Source organism: Phytophthora ramorum, assembly GCF_020800215.1.
Source record: "Phytophthora ramorum isolate Pr-102 chromosome Unknown Phyram_PR-102_s0001, whole genome shotgun sequence".
Taxonomy (NCBI): domain Eukaryota; phylum Oomycota; class Peronosporomycetes; order Peronosporales; family Peronosporaceae; genus Phytophthora; species Phytophthora ramorum.
Window position 1 is genome coordinate 4,530,350 of NW_027150647.1, and position 18,947 is coordinate 4,549,296.

Here is an 18,947-nt window from a genome sequence, read left to right on the forward strand (position 1 = left end):
ATCAGATCCAATTGAGCCCGAGTAAGCCCGATTGAGCCCGAGCTAACCCGAGTAAGCCCGAGTAAGCCCAGTAACGACATTAAATGAGAATGTATATACCTGCGCGTTGCAGTCGTTGGCTCGGCTCTCCTGACGTGGACGTTTCGGGCTCGCCTTCGACTTGAACTTCCCGTAGTGAGTGCATACGAACGTCCTTGCGTACTGCTCCCACTCATCAGGAATTTTGGGCGCCTTTGACTTATTCCGGTCGATAATTCCGTTACGCTCTACCACAGTAGTATTTGTTCTTGCACGGAAGACCTACAAAATATTGATGATAAGACGGTGAAATAGCCCAGGTAATGCAGGAGACACAAACGAAGAGCTACCTGGAACGACTGCGCTTAGTACACGGCCAGATAGGCCTCGAAGGCCTCCCACGATGAGAACTGCACCTCTTGAGGCGGTGGAGCGTTCAAAATCCGCTCCTCGCCTTGATCACTGGTACTGATTGTTGGCTCAGCCGACTCGGCACCATTGAGACTCGGTGATGAGACATACGCAGCCATGGATGAGCTCTCGGACACGTCTGATACTTCCTCCTCGCTGTCGTCGTCTTGGTCAACAGGAAGGGGGCGCTTCTGCGCACTGCCCTTTTGGGTTCGCGGCGCCGGCGTCATATTCCTTCCACCGGAGCCATCCGCTTGCTGAGTGAGGGGGGATTTGAGGTTGTGATGTGGATGTATACACCTCGTATACGTTATACCTTGTACGGATATGCAAAATCAGCAGCAAAGAAAATAAGAAAGGGTTAGGTTTCCAGGAGAGGAGTTCCAATCGGGCATTTTACTCACTCTCTTTTTTAATAGCTTAACCCTTTCACTACCGGTTGATTTGACAAGGCTTACAGGTCCACTGTGGTCCCGTAATAAGTAGGTGGCCGCCGTTTGATAGGCTAAAATTCTGAGGTTGCAGGTGCAGGCTGCACTGCACAAGCCTAAAAGGACCGCAACGGTCCCCTACGATTTGTAGTACCGTAGCGGCCACAAAAGTTTGATGCTGCCTTCGTAACCACTCGACTTTTTTCTACTGCAAACATTGCACTTGTCCAGCAGCAGCTTGACGATGGACATCTCACAGCTCCTGAACAACGACAGCGACGGCGCGGACTGGGAGTTCGAGGCGTCAGAAGCAGAAGAGGCAGACGAGAGCCCAGAGGATGAAGCAGATGACGAGGGGGGCGCTGCTGCCGAGTCCGATGGCGAGGAAGCGCCGCCAGTTTCTACAAGTCCGTCGGCACAACGTCGGACCGGCAACGCGTACGTCGACCACCTCATCCAGGCGAGCGGACTGCATATTGTCCGTGACAGAGAGGTCCGCACTGCTTACAAAGACCGCGGCGAGTTGGGTCTCTTCTCGCTGTTCTTCACCCGGGAGTTGTGGACGTCGTTACAGACGCGGACCAACGAAATGCTCAAAACCAAGGGGAGGCTCGAGGCTACGGAGTTTGAAATTGATGCTTATATTGGCTTAGAGATCGCTATGAGCTTCAACCCCGTTACGGAAATCAAAGAGCTGTGATCGCAGAAGCTCTTCATGGGCCAATCGGATTTCGCCTTGACATTGGCAAGAAACCGGTTTGAGAGCATTCGCGCTCGCTTCCAAGTTCATGCGCCAGAGAGCGTCCCCGTCGAGAGGCGTGAGCTGGATCCGTTGTGGCATAGCCGGCGACTGATGGCCCAGATTCAGGAGAAGTTTGCCACAATTGCTGTCCCAGTTGGTGCTGTTAGTTTAGACGAGAACACAGTGCGGACAAAGGCTCGCTCTTCGGCCAAGCCATGTTTGCCGTCCAAGCCGGACAAATACGGAGTGCGCTTCTACGCGGTGGTGGGGTGGGAGAGCTTGTATGCCTACTCTGTATGGGACAACGGATCTGGTAATCGAACGAGGACTACGCCAGCAGAACGCTACGTGGGCGTCTTTCCGGCGCTTCGGACGCCTTTGTTCAGAACGCTCGACCGAGGATATATTCCAATAAGCCGCAAAGATCCGAGCGCGCTGTGGGTCACGATGTGCGGCCACTTGACAAAGCAATATCCAGCGCAGGATGGCCACAGACTGCTTGTCTGTGACAACTTCTACACGTGGCACAATCTTGCAAAGACTCTTATGGCGTTCACCGATGGTGAAATGAGGATGTTGGGAACGGTCAGAATTTCGTTGCAGGGCAAGTGGAACGCTGCAGCATTGGAGGCGGCGAAGGCGCGAGTTGATGTTGCAGAAAGGGGTAGTTGGGAGCTCGTTGCCGCGGTAGATGTAGCTCCAGGCTGGGAGAAGCTGCAAGAGAAGCACAAGCGGGCACAGAAGAAGCTGCCGCCACACCTCCAAACGGAGTACGTTGCGTCGATGACGGTGGCGGTCGGTGCAGGATACATCGTCTTCCGAGACAAACTAACGGTGATCTTTTATACGAACGATCTGGCGGGGACGCCATCGCAGCGGGTGCTACCTGGCAATTCACCGGAGGCAATCTGGCTTTGTCGAGGCCTCGCGCCGCTTCGTCGCTGGACAGCAGACCGAGTCATGCACCGGCAAACCTTCCGAGTGCCGTCAATGGTAGTCGCCTACAACCTCTTCATGAATGGCGTTGACCGCGTTGATCAACTAAGGAGCACGAATCCAATTCGTCGAAAGGAGAAAAGGCTGTCGATGAGTATCCTGACTTGGGCGCTGGATCTTGCGTTGATCAATGCGTTCACGCTCTTCAAGAAGGTTGCCGGCGAAGATGCTACGCGCGTCACCTTACGCGACTTCAAGCAGCGAGTGGCGGAAAAATTGACAGCACTGCAGCGTGTTCGAGTGGCAAAGCAGCGCCGTCGCCAACCTGTCCCCAACGAACCAATTGCAGACGTTGTGGGCGCCGATGACAGCTCCCACGCAATTACACCGAACTCAACTCAGCATTCAGCAGGTAAGCTTACATGTTATCTTTGCTCGCTGCGTGGCTTCGCCAAAAAGGCACGCTTTGGCTGCACGGGGTGCCACCGTGGCTTTCACGTGACCTGCTTCAGCGCTTTCCATTACAGAGATGCGCTATCGTCCATATCGCTTACGGTCCGTTCAGCACTGGATGCTGTGTGCGACGCTGCAACGGGAGACTCTGCAGTACATACACGGCTGAAGAAGAACAAAACCATCACATACTTAGATCAGTTAGAGCTTCCATAGAGGCAAGGAGGGAGTAAGCAAATGATACCTGACGATGGCGTTGAGTCGAGCGACCTCCTTGTCCACGCAGAGCGAGAAGTCGACGCGCTTCGTCCTGCAGAGACGACCGTGCTTCTTGTAGTAAAAGAGCTGCCACAGCGCCCTCTGCACGTGGCGGGATGAGAGCCGCCGTCTACGCCGCTCCTGCGTCAGCATCCGGAGCCTGCTGCCGATGATGGCCTCGCCGTACAGGGTCCACTCACACGGTTCATCGCCGCAGTAGCTGCACGTCCGCGGCGTCGTCTTGCTGGCGGCCATAGGTCTGAGCTTGAATTTCAAATTTGGTAGTACCGTACCAAGCAGGGAGAGAAAACACGCTGCACAGTCATTGGTGGAGTTTTGGATTTTGCGTCAGCTGATTGGCGGGATTACAGGGCCGCTGCGGGCCTACAAAAAATGTCTGGTAGTAAAAGGGTTAGCAGCTCTCACGATTCCCTCCTCGTTGCCGTCTGATTTGCAATTGGAATCAATGCAAATCAAAATCAATGCTAGATGGACCTCGTCAAAGTACTGAGACGCGTGACGCTCCTTCAAGTGAAAAATCGATTGCGAATCTTGTTTTTCTGCGGTTGCAATTGATGAGTGCATACCAAGCATGATGTTGGCTAACCCCGTCTGAAAACGGGTCAAAGAGTCTATTTGCCCATTCCTCGATGAATTTCTGGAATTTACGTATCATATGAATACTATAATAACGTTTAGGTATATTGTATCACTTACTCTGTCAAGTTGGACTCTAATAACCATCCTCGATAGGTGATTGCATCCTGTCGAGTCTCCCAGCCTCCTCTTTACCTCAGCTGCATCTTCACTTGCTTTTGTTTACAAAAGCCTTATTCGCTTGTTTCCTCGACTTCCACCCACCTAGCACAATCGGCCCTGATTCTCGCCTCCACTGCCACCCGCACCGGGTGCTCTGCCCCCACATCGTCCATTGAGATCATGTGGCTTGCCTTGGTGTCCATTGCCAAGTTTGGCAGCCAATCTGCTGTTTTATTGTCCGCTCTGTAGTGGTGACTCCAGCTCGCCACTTTACACTCGTCCGCCAATTTCCTTGATATCCTACACCAGTGCTGTATTTTCTTGCCCTTTGGTGGTTGACGCTCTCACATCAATTTGATGATCATTGCACTGTCCCCAATGACGTGCATCCCCAGCCACCCGCATTTCACCGCCCTTAGCAGCAGACGATGCAGTTCCACGAATTCTGCAACGTTATTGGTGACTGTGCTGTTGCCAAGTGCTGTTGTTGCCGCCCATAATGACGTCACTGTTTGTCGTCGGGGCCCACTGACTGCCCCAATCACACTGCCACTACCACCAAGTCCCGGGTTCCCTCTGGACCCACCGTCAAAGAAGTTCAAACGTTCCACATTGTCCGAGCTGTGACTGTCGTCGATCCTCTCCCTGCTGGCGTCCTTCCTTCCGAGGATAAAATCCACCACATCCATTTTGGGCTTGGACTGCTGTATAGTGAGCTCCGAAAACGCTTTACCCCCTCCCTGATCTCTGCCTCATGCTTCTTCGCTGTTTCCTCGGCTGCGATGTGTTTTTGTCCATCCAGATACAGGATATCCACATTCCATCGCCAAATTCTCGTTATTGTCGCTGCACATCCTATGATTCATAGCTTTTGCAGGATTTCTTGTCCTTGTTCCCACACTTCCTCCGTCTGAGTCTTCCTCCCATGCTACGATCCAATCCGGTATTTTACGCAGTTTCAGACTGTATATGCTTTCTAGTGCGTCTGCGCGTCTGCGGTCCTCGTCATTCTATGATCTGGACGTCGCATCCCAGCATCGTAGATAGAAGTCCCAGAAAGATGCTGCAACAGAGCAGTTCCACGCTGAATGTGCCGTGCCCCAGTCATCTTTATCTCCACGGTCAGCGCAAGCTGTAGCTATTCGTCTCTTTATTCCACAACCGCAAACGATCGTGTTTCTGTCTCCATAGGTTTTGTACGCGATGTGGTGATATCCCTTCCACTTTCTTCAGCGTTTCCCACGTTAAGTTACCAATTGCTTTAGCGATATTGGTGTTCTGGTCCGTCCAGTGAGTTGTTGTCTTTGTTGCTACCCATTGTGTAACCTCTCCCTTCGTCTTAGATAGCTGACCTTCAGTTGCCTCCGTGTTAATTTCCACCTTCGTTGCCCAGCCCACTTGGGCGTATGTGCGGTAGTACGTGATGCGGCGTGACCCACACAGTCCTCGTGCAACTGCCTCTGCCACCGTCATGTTGGATGCTGTCGTGTTGACGTCCTCGTTTAGCGTACTCCAGGAGTGCCGCACTACGCCGCTGTCGCCATGCACAGTGAAAACATGATGGGGATCGTCTAATCCACGATGCATCTGGAGCACCTCTGCTTTCTGTGGATTGAAGGCAAGTTCCGACCACAGTTCCCTAAATTCGTGTGCGATAGTGCTTGTCAGCGGTAGATGATACTGCATCGGTACAATCATGACATCCCCCACTGCATTCCACTCCACTTCTACCACTTCTTCGATGGTCTTGTTCGTGACCCCCTGGACCAGGTTCCTGTACTGCGACCACTTTCTCGTCTTGCCGTCGGAAGTCCATAATTCCACCGCCTGGAGTGGCAAGTTCCCAAAGTTGGCGTGTATGAACTCTCCTCGACTACTTCGCCGCCTCTTCGTCATGAGAGCCATGGGTGATTTTGCTAGCTCCTGGAATGCACAGTGCAGTCCGCTCGTGATCCACCGTGTGACGAGTCCGTTGCGGTGTCTTAACCGCTTCCTCAGTTCCACCCCAGCTTCATGCACCCGCTGCTGATCCTCTTCATAGTCGACTAGAGCATAGGTGGCCCAAGACCGTCCTGCTTTCCACATATCTGCCGGGGTGGGTGCATGAGGTTCCATCTGAACTGGAGTAATGGGTCGCACCACTCTAGTCCTTGTTTGTTGCAATGTATCACCTATAATCTGCACTGACCTTCGCTCCGTCATGGCCCAGTTTCCTACCGTCGCTGCGGCGAGAGCTGCTAATTCTGCACGAAAATTCGGGAGTCCGATGCCTCCTACCTGTAGTACCGTTTCTGCCACTTCTGCTCTGATCCATCTAGTTGGAGTGCGATCTGGGAGAGCTAAGGTTGATTTCCGTACGAAATTCCTTATGCGTCTGTCGGTGTTTTTGATGTTGGCTGCAGAAGGCCAGGCATGTCGCTACATCTAGTAGCTTTGGGATGACAATTGCTGAAACTACCATCACCCTTTGCTGTACGGTATTAGTTTTCCCAGCCGCCAATGCTAGTCGTACTGTCAGCGCAGCAAAAGCCTTGATCCAAGCTTCATCTGTCGTCTTGTCCGCTCTTGTTATGTGGTCCAGTGTTCTGGGTCGCAGACCAAAAGCTTACCCCCCCCCTAGATGATGAGCATCTGTGTGAGATTCCAGATGTCAGATGTGGTGCATCAGCCGCCGCTCTCACTTCGCTGTAGCCAGGGACGCGACCAAGGACGCTGTGCAAGCTAGGTAGCTAGGCGAGCAGTAGGGAGCCGTAGAGAGCGACGAACTCTATCTTACTGTCAATTAACTTTGCACTTTACCTTGAACAAGGCACTCCTCGACCGCGAACGCCGAGGACGCAGAACACCCAGATACCGGATACTGCTCACTTCCTTCACGATCTGCCCAGTTTTCCTCGCCGATGTCCCCAGTTCTGTTATGGTTGTTTGCCCTCCGTCGGGCTCCTGACTTAATGCAATCGCCGCTGATTTGGTCACATTCACTTTGGGCCCCGACACTGTTGTGAATCGAGCCACCGCTACTATTATGTCTGCTTGCTGCACCTTGTCCGTCATGTAAACGGTAGTATCATCAGCATATCCTGCCACCTGCAGGATCATCTGTCGTTTGTTGTCCAATCCCCCTCAGCATGGGATCATTTTCAATTTCGTCATAAAGTAAGTCGACAGGTATGATGATGCTAGCGGGCACCCTTATCTAATTCCGCTGGTCACCGTAGTTGCTTGCGATAGACTCCCGTTCGCCATGAACTGCACTCGCGTTCCAGTATGTATTGCCCTCACCATCGCACAGAATTTTGGCGGAAATCCCTTCGCTTTGAGTACTGTCAGGAGGAAATCCCTACCGAGTGAGTCATGTGCTTTGGCAAAGTCCATCAGCAAAGCCTGCGCTCTACTCAGATGGGGTCTTCCTTGACAGTAGATTTTAGCCGCTTCCAATAAGTCGATAGCTTCGTGTATTGTTCGTCCTGGGACGAACCCGAATTGTGTATTGTGTACGAGTCGATCAATATAGCGCCGTACTCTCCATGTATGGTTTGGCTGGGGCGTTTGCCTTTGAAGGCAGATTGAAAACTGAATTGATCTTATTTGTGTGTGTGTGTGTGTGTGTGTGTGTGTGTGCTATCTGTCTATCTACGAGCGCGCTGGGAGCGCGCTCTTGAACATGCAGTGGTTGGCTATGGTTCGCCGTGGCGCGTGCTTGCGCAACCTTCGTGAGTATGCAGGCATCGATCTCGGCTCTCTGTGCGGACTCTCCTGATGATGGCGTGTAGCTCTGCTTTTGTACTTGCAGATCGTTACACTCCCCCCGAGTTGAGCGAGTCCTAGCACCTTGAAAATGAAGTCGTCAAAGTTGAAGTTGATGGTACCGTAGTCCCTTGTTGTAAGGAACATTACCGGGAAACCTCGCATGAAGAAAATTACACTAGGCCCGTGCTTGAGAGCGGCGGCGTAGATCTTTGAGCAGCGCTTGCCAGTGACTGACATGCTTGATGTCACGGTCGTGTTCCTATGGTGAGGAAGACCGTGCCACCTGACCAGGTACTCGGGTTGACGGTTGAATGTACGCCGTTTGATCAAGGCTTCGACAACATGTAGCGGCTCACCGTCGTCGTCGAAGATCACCGGAATCGACTTGGGGATCACACGACCGTCGAAGCGGTCCGGGTTGCTGGTGCACACCTTGACCTTGTCGATATTGAAGCGTGGACTCAAGCTTTTGAGATTGGCAGGCAGATCCAGCAGCGCGACGTTGCCTCGAATTTCCAGGATGGTGTACGGTCCGATGAAGCACGGTATGAACTTGCGAGAGCGTAGCGTCGTCTCCGCAGTCGCATGGGAGATGTTCAGGTCCTGGGTGGAGAGTAACGCGTGGTCTCCTACCTTGAACGGATTCTCCGCGCGGCGCTTGTCGTAGAACTTCTTCTGTGCTGCTTGAGCGTCCAAAAGATTCTTCCGCGCACGCTCAATCACTTCTTGGCGATGCTGCACAAAACGTGACGCATGCTCCACACGAGAGCGAGGCACCGACGCCGCGTCCGCACCAGTATCCAGCGGATTCGTGGGCTTCCTACCCGTGTCGACGAAGAATGGCGACAGCGTTGAGGAGCTCGACACCAAGGTTGCATGCGCGTACTCAATCATCGGTAAGTGCTCGTTCCAATCGTTTCCATGGTACGAGATAGAGCACCGCAGCGAGTCTTCGAGGGTCCGGTTCTGACGTTCGGTTTGACCGTCGGCTTGAGCTCGGTGGGCACTTGTCATCGCCGCTTTGATCATCATCAGGTTCACCAGTGCTGTCCAGAATCTCGACGTGAACTTTGGGTCTCGGTCCGAGGTGATGGTCGATGGGATGCCGTAGTACCGAATGACGTTGTTGAAGAACAGCTTGGCGGTATCCTCTGCGGTTGCCATAGTGTGCGTCGGGATGTAGACTGGTCGTTTTGACAACTTGTCGACCACAACCATGATCGCGTCGAAACCGTCAGACACGGGCAAATGGGTGATGAAGTCGGTCGAGGCGACCTCCCAGCAAGCCGCTGGCAATGGGATCGGCTGGAGCTTTCCAGTTTTGCGCCCCTTGTACCTCATGCACGACTCGCAACTCTGCACGTCGGATTTGATGTCTAGGTCCATGCTCGGCCAGAAGTACCACTGAGCCGCAGCAAGTTGCGTGCGACGGATGCCTGGATGCGCCATGATAGCAGCGTCATGCGTGGTGTGAATAACATCGACGCGTAGCTTCCGGTTGGTGGGGACACAAAGCCGACGTAAGTTGTCGTTACTCTTCAAGTAGACCAACCCGTGGACGACTTCGTACTCTTCCGACGTTCTGCCATACTTCCACAGGTGTTTGAACTCTGGGTCCCGGTCGTACGCCTTCTGGAACGCCTTCTTCGTCTGGGTATCCAGTTGCAGTGAGCTTATCACCGTGCTACCCGCCGTCGAGAATGCGTGCACTCTCATACGCAGCTGAGCCGTGCCAACATCGTGCAATTCCGCTACCGGCTGCTTGACGGCAAGGATCACGTCTTGATCACGCGTAGGTATGCTTCGGATTTTCTCCGTCGTCTTCGTTCGGCGCGAGGCCGCTTGCCGAATGTCCGTACACGTCGGAGACGAACGACACGCTGCACAGAGCGAAACCGTCACTGGTTTAGACTCGTTATCATCTTGGCCCTCCCCCAGACTTGATGAAGGCCCAGGTGGGCGCGACAAGGCATCAGCGATGACGTTCATAGCGCCTGGGCGATGGTGCAGCGTGAACTGGAAGGACGCAAAGAAGTCGAGCCAACGTGCGAGTCGACCGAACAGGCGCGGATGTTGCAGAAACCACTTGCACGCCGAGTTATCGGTGTACACTTCAAACGAAACTCCATGGAGGTAGTGACGCCAACGGGTGAGGGCTTGCTTAATGGCAAACAGTTCCTTCTCGTGGACCGGCCAGTTCAGCTCATGAGGGCCGAGCTTCTTGCTGAAGAACGCCACCGGAATATCACTGCCATCGTGCAGCTGGGACAGTACTCCACCAGTGCAAGCATGGCCTGCGTCCGTTGTCACGATAAACGGCCTGTCAAAGTCAGGGAGGCGAAGTACCGGGGGGTGCTGGAGCGTTAGCTTGATGGCATTGAAGGACAGGCGCAGCGTGTCATCCCATGCCCACGGCACGTCCATCTTGACCAGTGCGCTCAGCGGTAGTACGAGCGTCGCAAAGCGGTGAATGAACCGATGGTAGTAGCCAACAAGCCCTAAGAACCGCTGGAGATCCTTGATATTGCTAGGCTCCATCCACTCGGCGATCGCACGGGTCCACGTGTAAACCGTCGACCGAGATCGTGTGGCCAAGAAAATCAACAGAGCACTGGCCGAAATCACACTTGTCGGGACATGCGTACAGCTGGTGCTGACGAAGCACTTCACACACCCGCTGGAGATGCTCAACATGATCCGCCATCGAGCGCGAGAAGATGCAGATGTCATCGAGGTAAACGACAACGAACGCTAAGTGACTCAACACATTGTGCATCAGACGCGTCCACGTGGCCGGCATCCCGGCCAGACCCATGGGAGCGACGTTCCAGTGATAGATTTCTTGGTTCGTCCTGAACGCCGTGTACTACTTCGACGTAGGGGCCATGCGCATCTGATGGTAGCCGCTGGCGAGGTCGAGAATCGTAAACGCCACCGCTCCTACCATGCGATCGAAGAGCTGTTCGATGTGGGGCAGCGGTATTTTGGCAACTTCCGAGGCAGCGTTCACCAGTCGATAGTCAATGACCCATCGAATCGCCATGTGCGGGTTGTTTGAATGCAGCCACTCCAGTCGCGATGGGAACTTGCCGATAGTCGGATCCTTCTTGGGCACCCCGAAGATGTTGGACATCCATGGAGAATCTGACACCTCGATCCAGTTCTTCTTCAGGAGCTCTGCCACAAAGATGTCCAGCGCTTCCTGCTCGACCTTCGACAGACGAAATGGCGCTCGGTTACTAGGCTTCGCGCCTGGCTTCACGATGACTTCGTGCTCGATCGATCGCTGTGGTGGTAAACCTGGTGGAAGCTCTGCTGGAAAAACATCCGCGAATTCCTCTACCACTGCTTGAAGCTGCGGCGGAACGGTTTTCACGTTGGGCGGTTCCTTGACCGTGACATGATACAGCTCGACGTATTTCTCAGCCTTGACCTTCGTCGCGAATTGAGCGGCTGAAATGACACACAGCGAGGTGGCTGCTTCATTCTCCGTCCTTGCCCGAGCCGTGAGGCGACGGCCGACAACCAAGTGACGCAATGGAGCTTGGACCCAATGACATATGAAAATACCCTGCCTTGACGTGGTCATCGAGCTGCTGGCGCAAGTTCGAGGGCAGTGGATGCTGAAGAAACTTTGACGTCACCTCCACCGCAGCCAATGCTGGAGGGGCTACGTCGAGGCTGTCGTTTATCGAGCGGGCATCCAGCACGAGACGCGGTCGTGGGATTCGCATCACACCGGTTTGCCAGCTGATGATCGGGTTGAACTGCACTAGCCACGGATGGCCGAGAATCACGTCTTGATTCGACGATACCTCCCACTCGAAGAGCGAAACATCAGCGAAGTCTCTGCCATCAAAGCTCAGTGTCTCGCAGCAGCGGTGTGCCGTGCGGGCAGGAGTCGTAGTACCGTCGAGGTGCTCCGCAGTCACTTTGGCCGCATCCACGAAGTGTTGAGCGAGGCCAGGGCGCACGATGTTGCGTTCTGCTCCACTGTCGATCAAGACACGCACCACTTGGTCGTTCATCATCCCTTCAAAGCGCCGTAGCTCGCGTTTGGACGGAGCTCCGCTGTCAACGGACACCATGTTGAGTTGTAAGCTGTCAGTGACTTCAACAAGGTTGTCGTTGTCGTCAACAAAGTCCTCTTCGCCGTCGGGGTCGTCTTCGGCCTCGACCACGCGGCGGAACGAGTTCTGGTTCGCTCTGAACGAGCTGCGTCCGTGTGGTGGCCGGGAAGGACCACGAGGGCTGTTGCGAGCCTGACGCTTGCGGCAGTCAGCTAGACGGTGACCAGGCTCCTTGCAGTAGAGACACAGGTTTCGCCGCATACACTCTTCACGGGAGATGATGCGAGCGTTGCCGATCTCCATTGAAGTTGGTTGCTCCTCTATGCGCTGTCTGAGTTGCGGAGACGAGCGACTTTGCGACGACTGGTGTCGTGAAGAGACGAAGTGGGTGTGGTCGTACATCAGCGCGAACGAGATTGCTTCTGTGGTGGTCCTGAACTGCCTCAACTTCACCTCTTGTTTGATGTCAGTCAACAGACCCTTCTGGAAGTGCATCACCTTGTTGATGTCAGACATTGCAGATGATGCCTCGGAAAGCGGCGACGTAGTCTTCGAGACACGAGAAGTTCCTCTGGCACAGGCAAAGCAGCTGGTCGCGCAAGTGTTCTTGGCGATCCGGCGCTGTGAACTCGCTCGTCAGAAGTTCTTCAAACTGCGTAACAGAGTGCAAGAAGTGTTCATCGTGGGAGACGTACTCACGATATCACGCCGCAGCAGGCCCTTTCAGGTTTGCTACCAAAAGAGACAGCGGTCGCTGTTGAGGCGCCTCTGACCCATACTTGATGTTCTTCGACTCGAAGTAGAGCTTGGCGCTGAACATGTAGTCACCGACGTCGTCTTCTTTGGTTCCCGAAAACTTGGGCATGGTAATGCCCTCAGCTCGGTATTATTGCGTGTTGACGGCAGGAGACTCACTCTGCTGCTGTTGTTGCTGCTAAGGTGGCGCCTATTGCTGCTCCAAGGTTGCTGCCATCTGACGCTGAAGCTCGGCGGTCTGCGTTATAAACTGTTGCTGCCGCTCGTGCATCATTGCTGCATGCTGTCACCGTGCTGCATGGGTTGTTCGTCCATGATTGTGCCTACGCTAGCACGTCGTCCCTTAGATGACTGGGGCGCGTAAGCTCCTCAGCCAAATCAATCAAAGTTGGAGCGAAGTCACAGACACTCCCTGGAGCGCTGCTTCCGGCAAAGCATGAGGAACCCAAAGCCGACGCTTTACCCTTTTTCTGGTACACCCCCCGAAACCCCAGTCCTCTCTTAAACGCCCCTGGCGACGCCAACTAGGAAGGCCGGGTGCGAGGTACCTGGTACTTCTGGTGAGAGGAAACGCCAACTGAGTGAGGTCGACGAAGAACCTCGGAGAAGCGGAGCACCGGCGATGCTGATGGCGATTGGTCGCTACGGGCCAATTAGCGGTCGACACGAAAAATGCGTGTGACAAGGCGGGTCTCCGCAGATGGATTCTCTCCCCCAGAAAAGAAAACGGCGGCGTGGCGGAAGCCGACAGAGAGCGGAGCGGTCGGATGAGCGGGCACACGCGCGGCTGAACGGACGAGGAAGGCGAGGGCGTACAAGCGTGGTGTACGGCCTGGCAGGAACGGAGGCGTGCCTAGGCGACGCGAGCTGAAGATCGGACGGACGGAGCGACTGGAACCGGACGGGAAGAAGCGTGCGCTGGGCCGTAAGTGCTACCAAGTGTAAGGTTTGGCTGGGGCGTTTGTCTTTGAAGGCAGATTGAAAACTGAATTGATCTTATGTGTGTGTGTGTGTGTGCTATCTGTCTATCTACGAGCGCGCTGGGAGCGCGCTCTTGAACATGCAGTGGTTGGCTATGGTTCGCCGTGGCGCGTGCTTGCGCAACCTTCGTGAGTATGCAGGCATCGATCTCGGCTTTCTGTGCGGACTCTCCTGATGATGGCGTGTCGCTCTGCTGTTGTACTTGCAGATCGTTACACTCCACGTCATTATACGTGTGAATATCTTGTAGTCCATATTGAGTAGTGCGATAGGTCGATAATAAGGAGGATCACTGGTATCTCCTCCTTTACTGATGCTGAAAATGAACGCTTCCACAAAAGACCGCGGCGTAGTGCCATTATTTATACAGGAGTTGTAAAGTTACGTGAGTAGTGGCACGACCTTCTCTCCGTAATCCTGGTGCTAATCGTTGTTGAGATTATCAGGTCCACACGCCTTACCTCTCTTACATTTTTTTAATTGCAGCTGTCACTTCGCCCTCTGTGACGTCATTGTCGATATCCTCCAACACCGGTGCCCTTTAGTTGATCCAAGTACTGTTCAGTGCTCTCCTTCTCCTCTACTGCACCATTGAAGATCGGTGCCCATTTTGCGGCTAGAATATCGGCTTTGTCATGAGGCCCTCTAGAATCCTAGAATTGAGTGCCGGTATTGTATTGTCCTCATATTTTGTGCAGATCCTGCGAAAAAAGCGCTAGATGGAGGCCCCGGTGCTCCATGCTTTGTTGTTTATGTGCACTCTCATGCGCAGGTTCCCTCGATTTTGTTGTAATCTCTTCAGTTCCGCCAGAGTAGCCCCCCCCCCCTCTCCTCGCCTGCATCTTCTGCGGTGTAACCATAGCGGTTAACGTTTCTCTTGAGTCTCCGGATGCGTTTCCGGTAACCCCCAGTCATTCGACGTCGTGCTGCGATCCTGAATTGTATCATTTCGCCTGTTAACTTAGTCTTGAAAGTATCCCACACCACTACGAGCTCATCCTGTTCAGTTTGACTGTACTGCCGTCTCAGTTGGTCAATCCGCTCTACTATTATACTGTGTGTAGCAGATTAGCTTTCTGGCCTCCGCCGTCATGTAGATTCGATCAATTCACGACGTTGATATTCTGCCGTCTGCTCCTGTGTGTTTGTAAGTGTGGTGCTGATCTCCATACTCCCTTCTACCCTGATTGTTGTAGTTGGTGGGCATGTTGTGGTCACTAGTCCATTCCTCTCCACAAATTGCAATAGGCCCTTAGCTCCTACATCCTCTCTTGGTGTTCCTCCAAAGCGATCAAGTCTGCTGTGTGTGACACAGTTCATATCTCCTCCAAAATTCACCGTCCTATCCTTCGGTAGCACTACCAGCTTGAGTTGATGGTAAAGAGCTATGTGCGCTGGCCCTGCCGATGGCGCGTATCTGTTGATGAAAAGGAACCCCTTGCCTCCGATATCTCCCGTCACCATCATCGTGTTCGCTGTCCACAGGTCCTGCTTCCATGGATTCACATGTGAGGCTGCTCCATACAGGTTGAGCAAGGTGGCGACCTCCGCACTTCTGTTCTTCTGTCCCGACGACCAGAATGACATGGTGTGCGCCACCGTTTACTTAAATCCTCATAATGCCGCATCCTGCGCAATCACCGCGCTATGCTCTTTGTCATGAAGGTGGATTTCCTGTAGGAAAATTAAATCTCTGTGCCCTCGCTCCGTGTTCTCTCGGACTGCTCTCAGGTACCCACCCAGCTCGTGTAGATGTGTCGCTAATCCTCTGATATTGTAAGTTGCAATTCCGATCGTTCGATCGTGTTTTGCTTTGTTGTTGAGTTTGAATGTGCTTGTCGCGCCCTTGTTCCTTCCTCTCCCTTCTAATCCTGCTACCCTGTCGTTTGAAGTTTGATCTGTCCGTAGTTTGCTACTCCTTTCTCGTAATGGCGGGATAGAACCTAGTTATCCTTGCCTGCTCACTGACTGCGTCGCGTACTCGAGCTTTGCCGCCTCGGGCGTTTTGGTCGGTCCCTCTTCCCATATTAGATGTTTGTGCAGTCTCCTCGACCCTCGACCTTTTCTTGTTTCCGTGAGTCAGACTCAGCCACCTCCGCGCTTACTCTAATCACTGCCTGTTTTGATTCGACACTGTGCTGGCTCTTTTTTGATATGCGCCAATCGGCTGATCGTAGGTGCTGTGATCGGTGTAGTCAGCATGACGGCGGTGGATCACGTCTCACCTGGGACTTGCCGTCCACTCTGGTCTCTTTCTGCTATTGCTGTTGCAGCGTTGGGCCCCTGTGTTAGACCCTCTGCGGTCTCTTCCTGCGTATCAGTGTTCTTGTCGCCTCCCTCCTCGCTGCCGTCTGTGCAGTTGGATGGCGTTGCCGACGCATCCCTCGCCCCTCTCTCGCGCTTTGCAATCTTAGTTATTGCTGACAGATCCTTTTTTGCATCTTGTGGCTGTCATCTGTTTCACGGTCCAGTGGGCAGCCCCCAGTCCGTCCAAGGACATCATTCACTATTTCGTCCATCATTGGCTGCTGCTCACGATATGCTTTGTGACGCTCTTCGTGCCTGATAATGGTTCCCGGGGGTTTTCCATCGCAGCACTAATATGACCGGATGGTTTCCGACGTCCACCAGCGCAGTGAGTCTCTTTACCGCTTCCTCAGTCGGCAATGGAGTGACCGTTCCAGTTTCGATGGCTTCGCCTCACTTCGTCGTGAACCGTTTTCGTGTTGGTGATCGCCTTCGCTCGTCCGCCTCGTCAGGTTTGTCACATTCCTGCGTTTCAACAGACTAACTCGGGCCGTTCGTCTCCTCAGTCTTGCTCTCCTCTGCGTCTTCCATGGTCACATCTCCCGTGTGAGCTTGGTTGACAGTCCTAGGCCCTGTTTCATCACAACTGCAAGGTCCTGCTGACGTTCGCCGCACCTCTGCCGCTGGCTCCATACAGCCGGGCAGAACATGTCATTTCCATATCATATTGCTCCTCCGCTTCCGTCACTGGTGCTGCGTGGGTGCTGTTGCACCCTTCGTCTACTGGTGATCGGTACTACCACCCCACTCCTGGGGTATGCTTGTTCATTCTGCCTCATTCAGTTGCGTTGCCTGATCCGCAGATCCCCTTCCGTTGCTTGGGGACTGCTGCCTCTGCCTCCGTAGCTCCTCCTTTAAAGCGCTGCCTCCTCGAAGCATTTGGTTGAGTTCTTCTATGGTTGTGGGAACCGCCATCTTGTGCACGACCCCTTCCTTCGTCCTGTGTACAGATGGTATTTGCCCCGTCAACTGGAACGTGTGTTTCGCTTTGCCCTCAGCTATACTCTCCAGTACTACCTTGTAGTTTTGTTCTGGGAAACCGCACATCGAGCACGGCCAGTTGATGTGCACATCTTGATGGTGTATAGGTATCTCCACATTATCGACAGTGACAAATCCAATCTGTCGCAATTGTGCTTGGCAGGCGGGGGCCTTCATGTCCACCACCCATTCATTCCTGCATCTTTGGTTTTCGGGTGAGCCATAGTATGCACCAGTAGTCCCATCTTAGCTGTCAGGATCCAGTACAAGTCCGTCGACATCATGGTACCTTCCCTCAACACCGCTGTCAACCTGTAGTAATCCAGCTTAATGCTAACATTCGTAGTCTTTGCCGTCTCCCGTTGATTATCGTAGTCGATGAGCTGTAGCATTTTCATGCCTAGAGGTAATTGACATCCACACCACTTTTGGGCGGTCTTTTGCCCTTGAAATACACTGTCAATACTCGTGTAGCCATATCGAACGAGCTCCGTGAGAGGTCTGCTTTCAAGTCCTCTAACTCTTGCTTCTGTGACGCGGCCGCTTCCGCTCCCATGCGAATCTGTTCTAACAGAACATGTTTGGGCAGATTTTCGCCAAAGCGCTGACCCGGCTTCAAGTGAGCATATATCGGATACTCGATCGCTTTGGCAATATCCATAAGCCGTGCCATTTCGCAGTCTGTCATCGTCTGCGCTACAAATTTCGGCGGCTGGAGCACCTCTAACTCGTGGCTGAGTATCATGAGCAGAGCTCTGTCTTCGTCCTGGGTACGCTTCCTGGGCACCGCAAGAGTGTCCATTGGTGTCATCCACAGTTTGTGCAACCGTTGTGCCTCTTCCGATTCTCCGCCCCCCTTGCAATCCAAGCCCTTGTCCACCGCCCCTACATAGGAAATAGGTGTTTCCTCTATCTCTTTTCTTTCATCAGTTGCAGCCTGCGTTGTCTTGTCTACGAACTTGAAAAACTGCAACTGCTCATCTAGTTCTCGTTGAGTACAGTGCTCTTCAACGATCCATGTCTGCATCAATTGTCGGAGTCGTTGTACATGTTCCGCCTGCTGCCTGTTCCAGTAGCGCCTCAATCGGTTGTACTTATTTTCCAACATTTCCGGAATCACATCCCCCCATTGCAGCCTCGCATCAGTTTCGAGCTTCTGTTCCGGTCCTTTCCCCATTGTCGCCCTCCAGTGCTCCTGGAACCGCCGCTCACTCGCATCTCCGTCAGCCTTAGTTCTGTGTCATAAACGTATTTCTTGGAAGCCTTGTTGATTAGGTAGTTCCTGAGTTGCTTAAAGACGATTTTACCATCGCCCATATCCATGCTGCCGGGTTTGGGGCCTTGACCTTTTCCAGACCTATCTTTGGATCCTCCAACCGTTTGTGGGCGACAGCTTTCGTCCACTCTGCTTGTTCTTCATTAGGCGCTGGTGTGATGCGCCATTTTCCTTGCTCTCTTGCACTTGACGCCTCTTGGCTCCTCTTACCGCTCGCCATTCGCTTGTTTCTTCATTCTTGTTCTCCATCACTTGTAGTCTCCTTAGACCAGCGCTGCTCGTCCCACCTCGACCGGCTGTAGAGCTGTCGTCGCTTGGTTCGCCGCTGGACGTGCTCCGCGCTTTGGTTTCTTTTGACGACCCTTCATTTATCTGAAAGATTTTATGCACCGGGGGTTTAGGCGCCCTTCCTCGCCTCCCCCCGGTCGTTGTATAGGCTCCGGTCTTGGTCCCACGAAGAGTAGTGAGCTCTAGTCAGCGGATTTGGAAGTGTATCGTATGAATACTATAGTACTTCAGTATACAGTACTATTAATAAATGTGATACTGCTTCGTATGTGTAATAGAAGAGGGCTCTGGGTTCAACGGCATTTAGATGACGAAAGGTCCCGACTATACAGAAATTGGAAGAGAGTATACCGACGACGGCTCCAAAACAAACAGTCATAAACAGGGCAGTTTGCATATAAGGGAGTGTCAAGCTGACAGTCCCGTATATTGAACCTGGTCAAATGAGTGGGTGCCCATCCGTGTGTTTGGCGATCATCGCTTGGTTGGCGAGACGAGATGGCAGAACGAGAGAAGGTAGCACGGGGACG

At 53.3% G+C, this 18,947-nt stretch overlaps 1 protein-coding gene across 1 annotated transcript; it reads right to left on the reverse strand.

Moving 5' to 3' along the window:
- Positions 1-259: 259 nt before the first annotated feature.
- Positions 260-6,123, reverse strand: KRP23_1152 (uncharacterized protein; the record flags this gene model as incomplete). The annotated part of the gene is made up of 3 exons (XM_067881900.1): positions 260-300; positions 369-377; positions 5,361-6,123. 3 exons carry the CDS (start codon positions 6,121-6,123, stop codon positions 260-262), a joined length of 813 nt encoding a protein of 270 aa, XP_067751720.1.
- Positions 6,124-18,947: the final 12,824 nt, after the last annotated feature.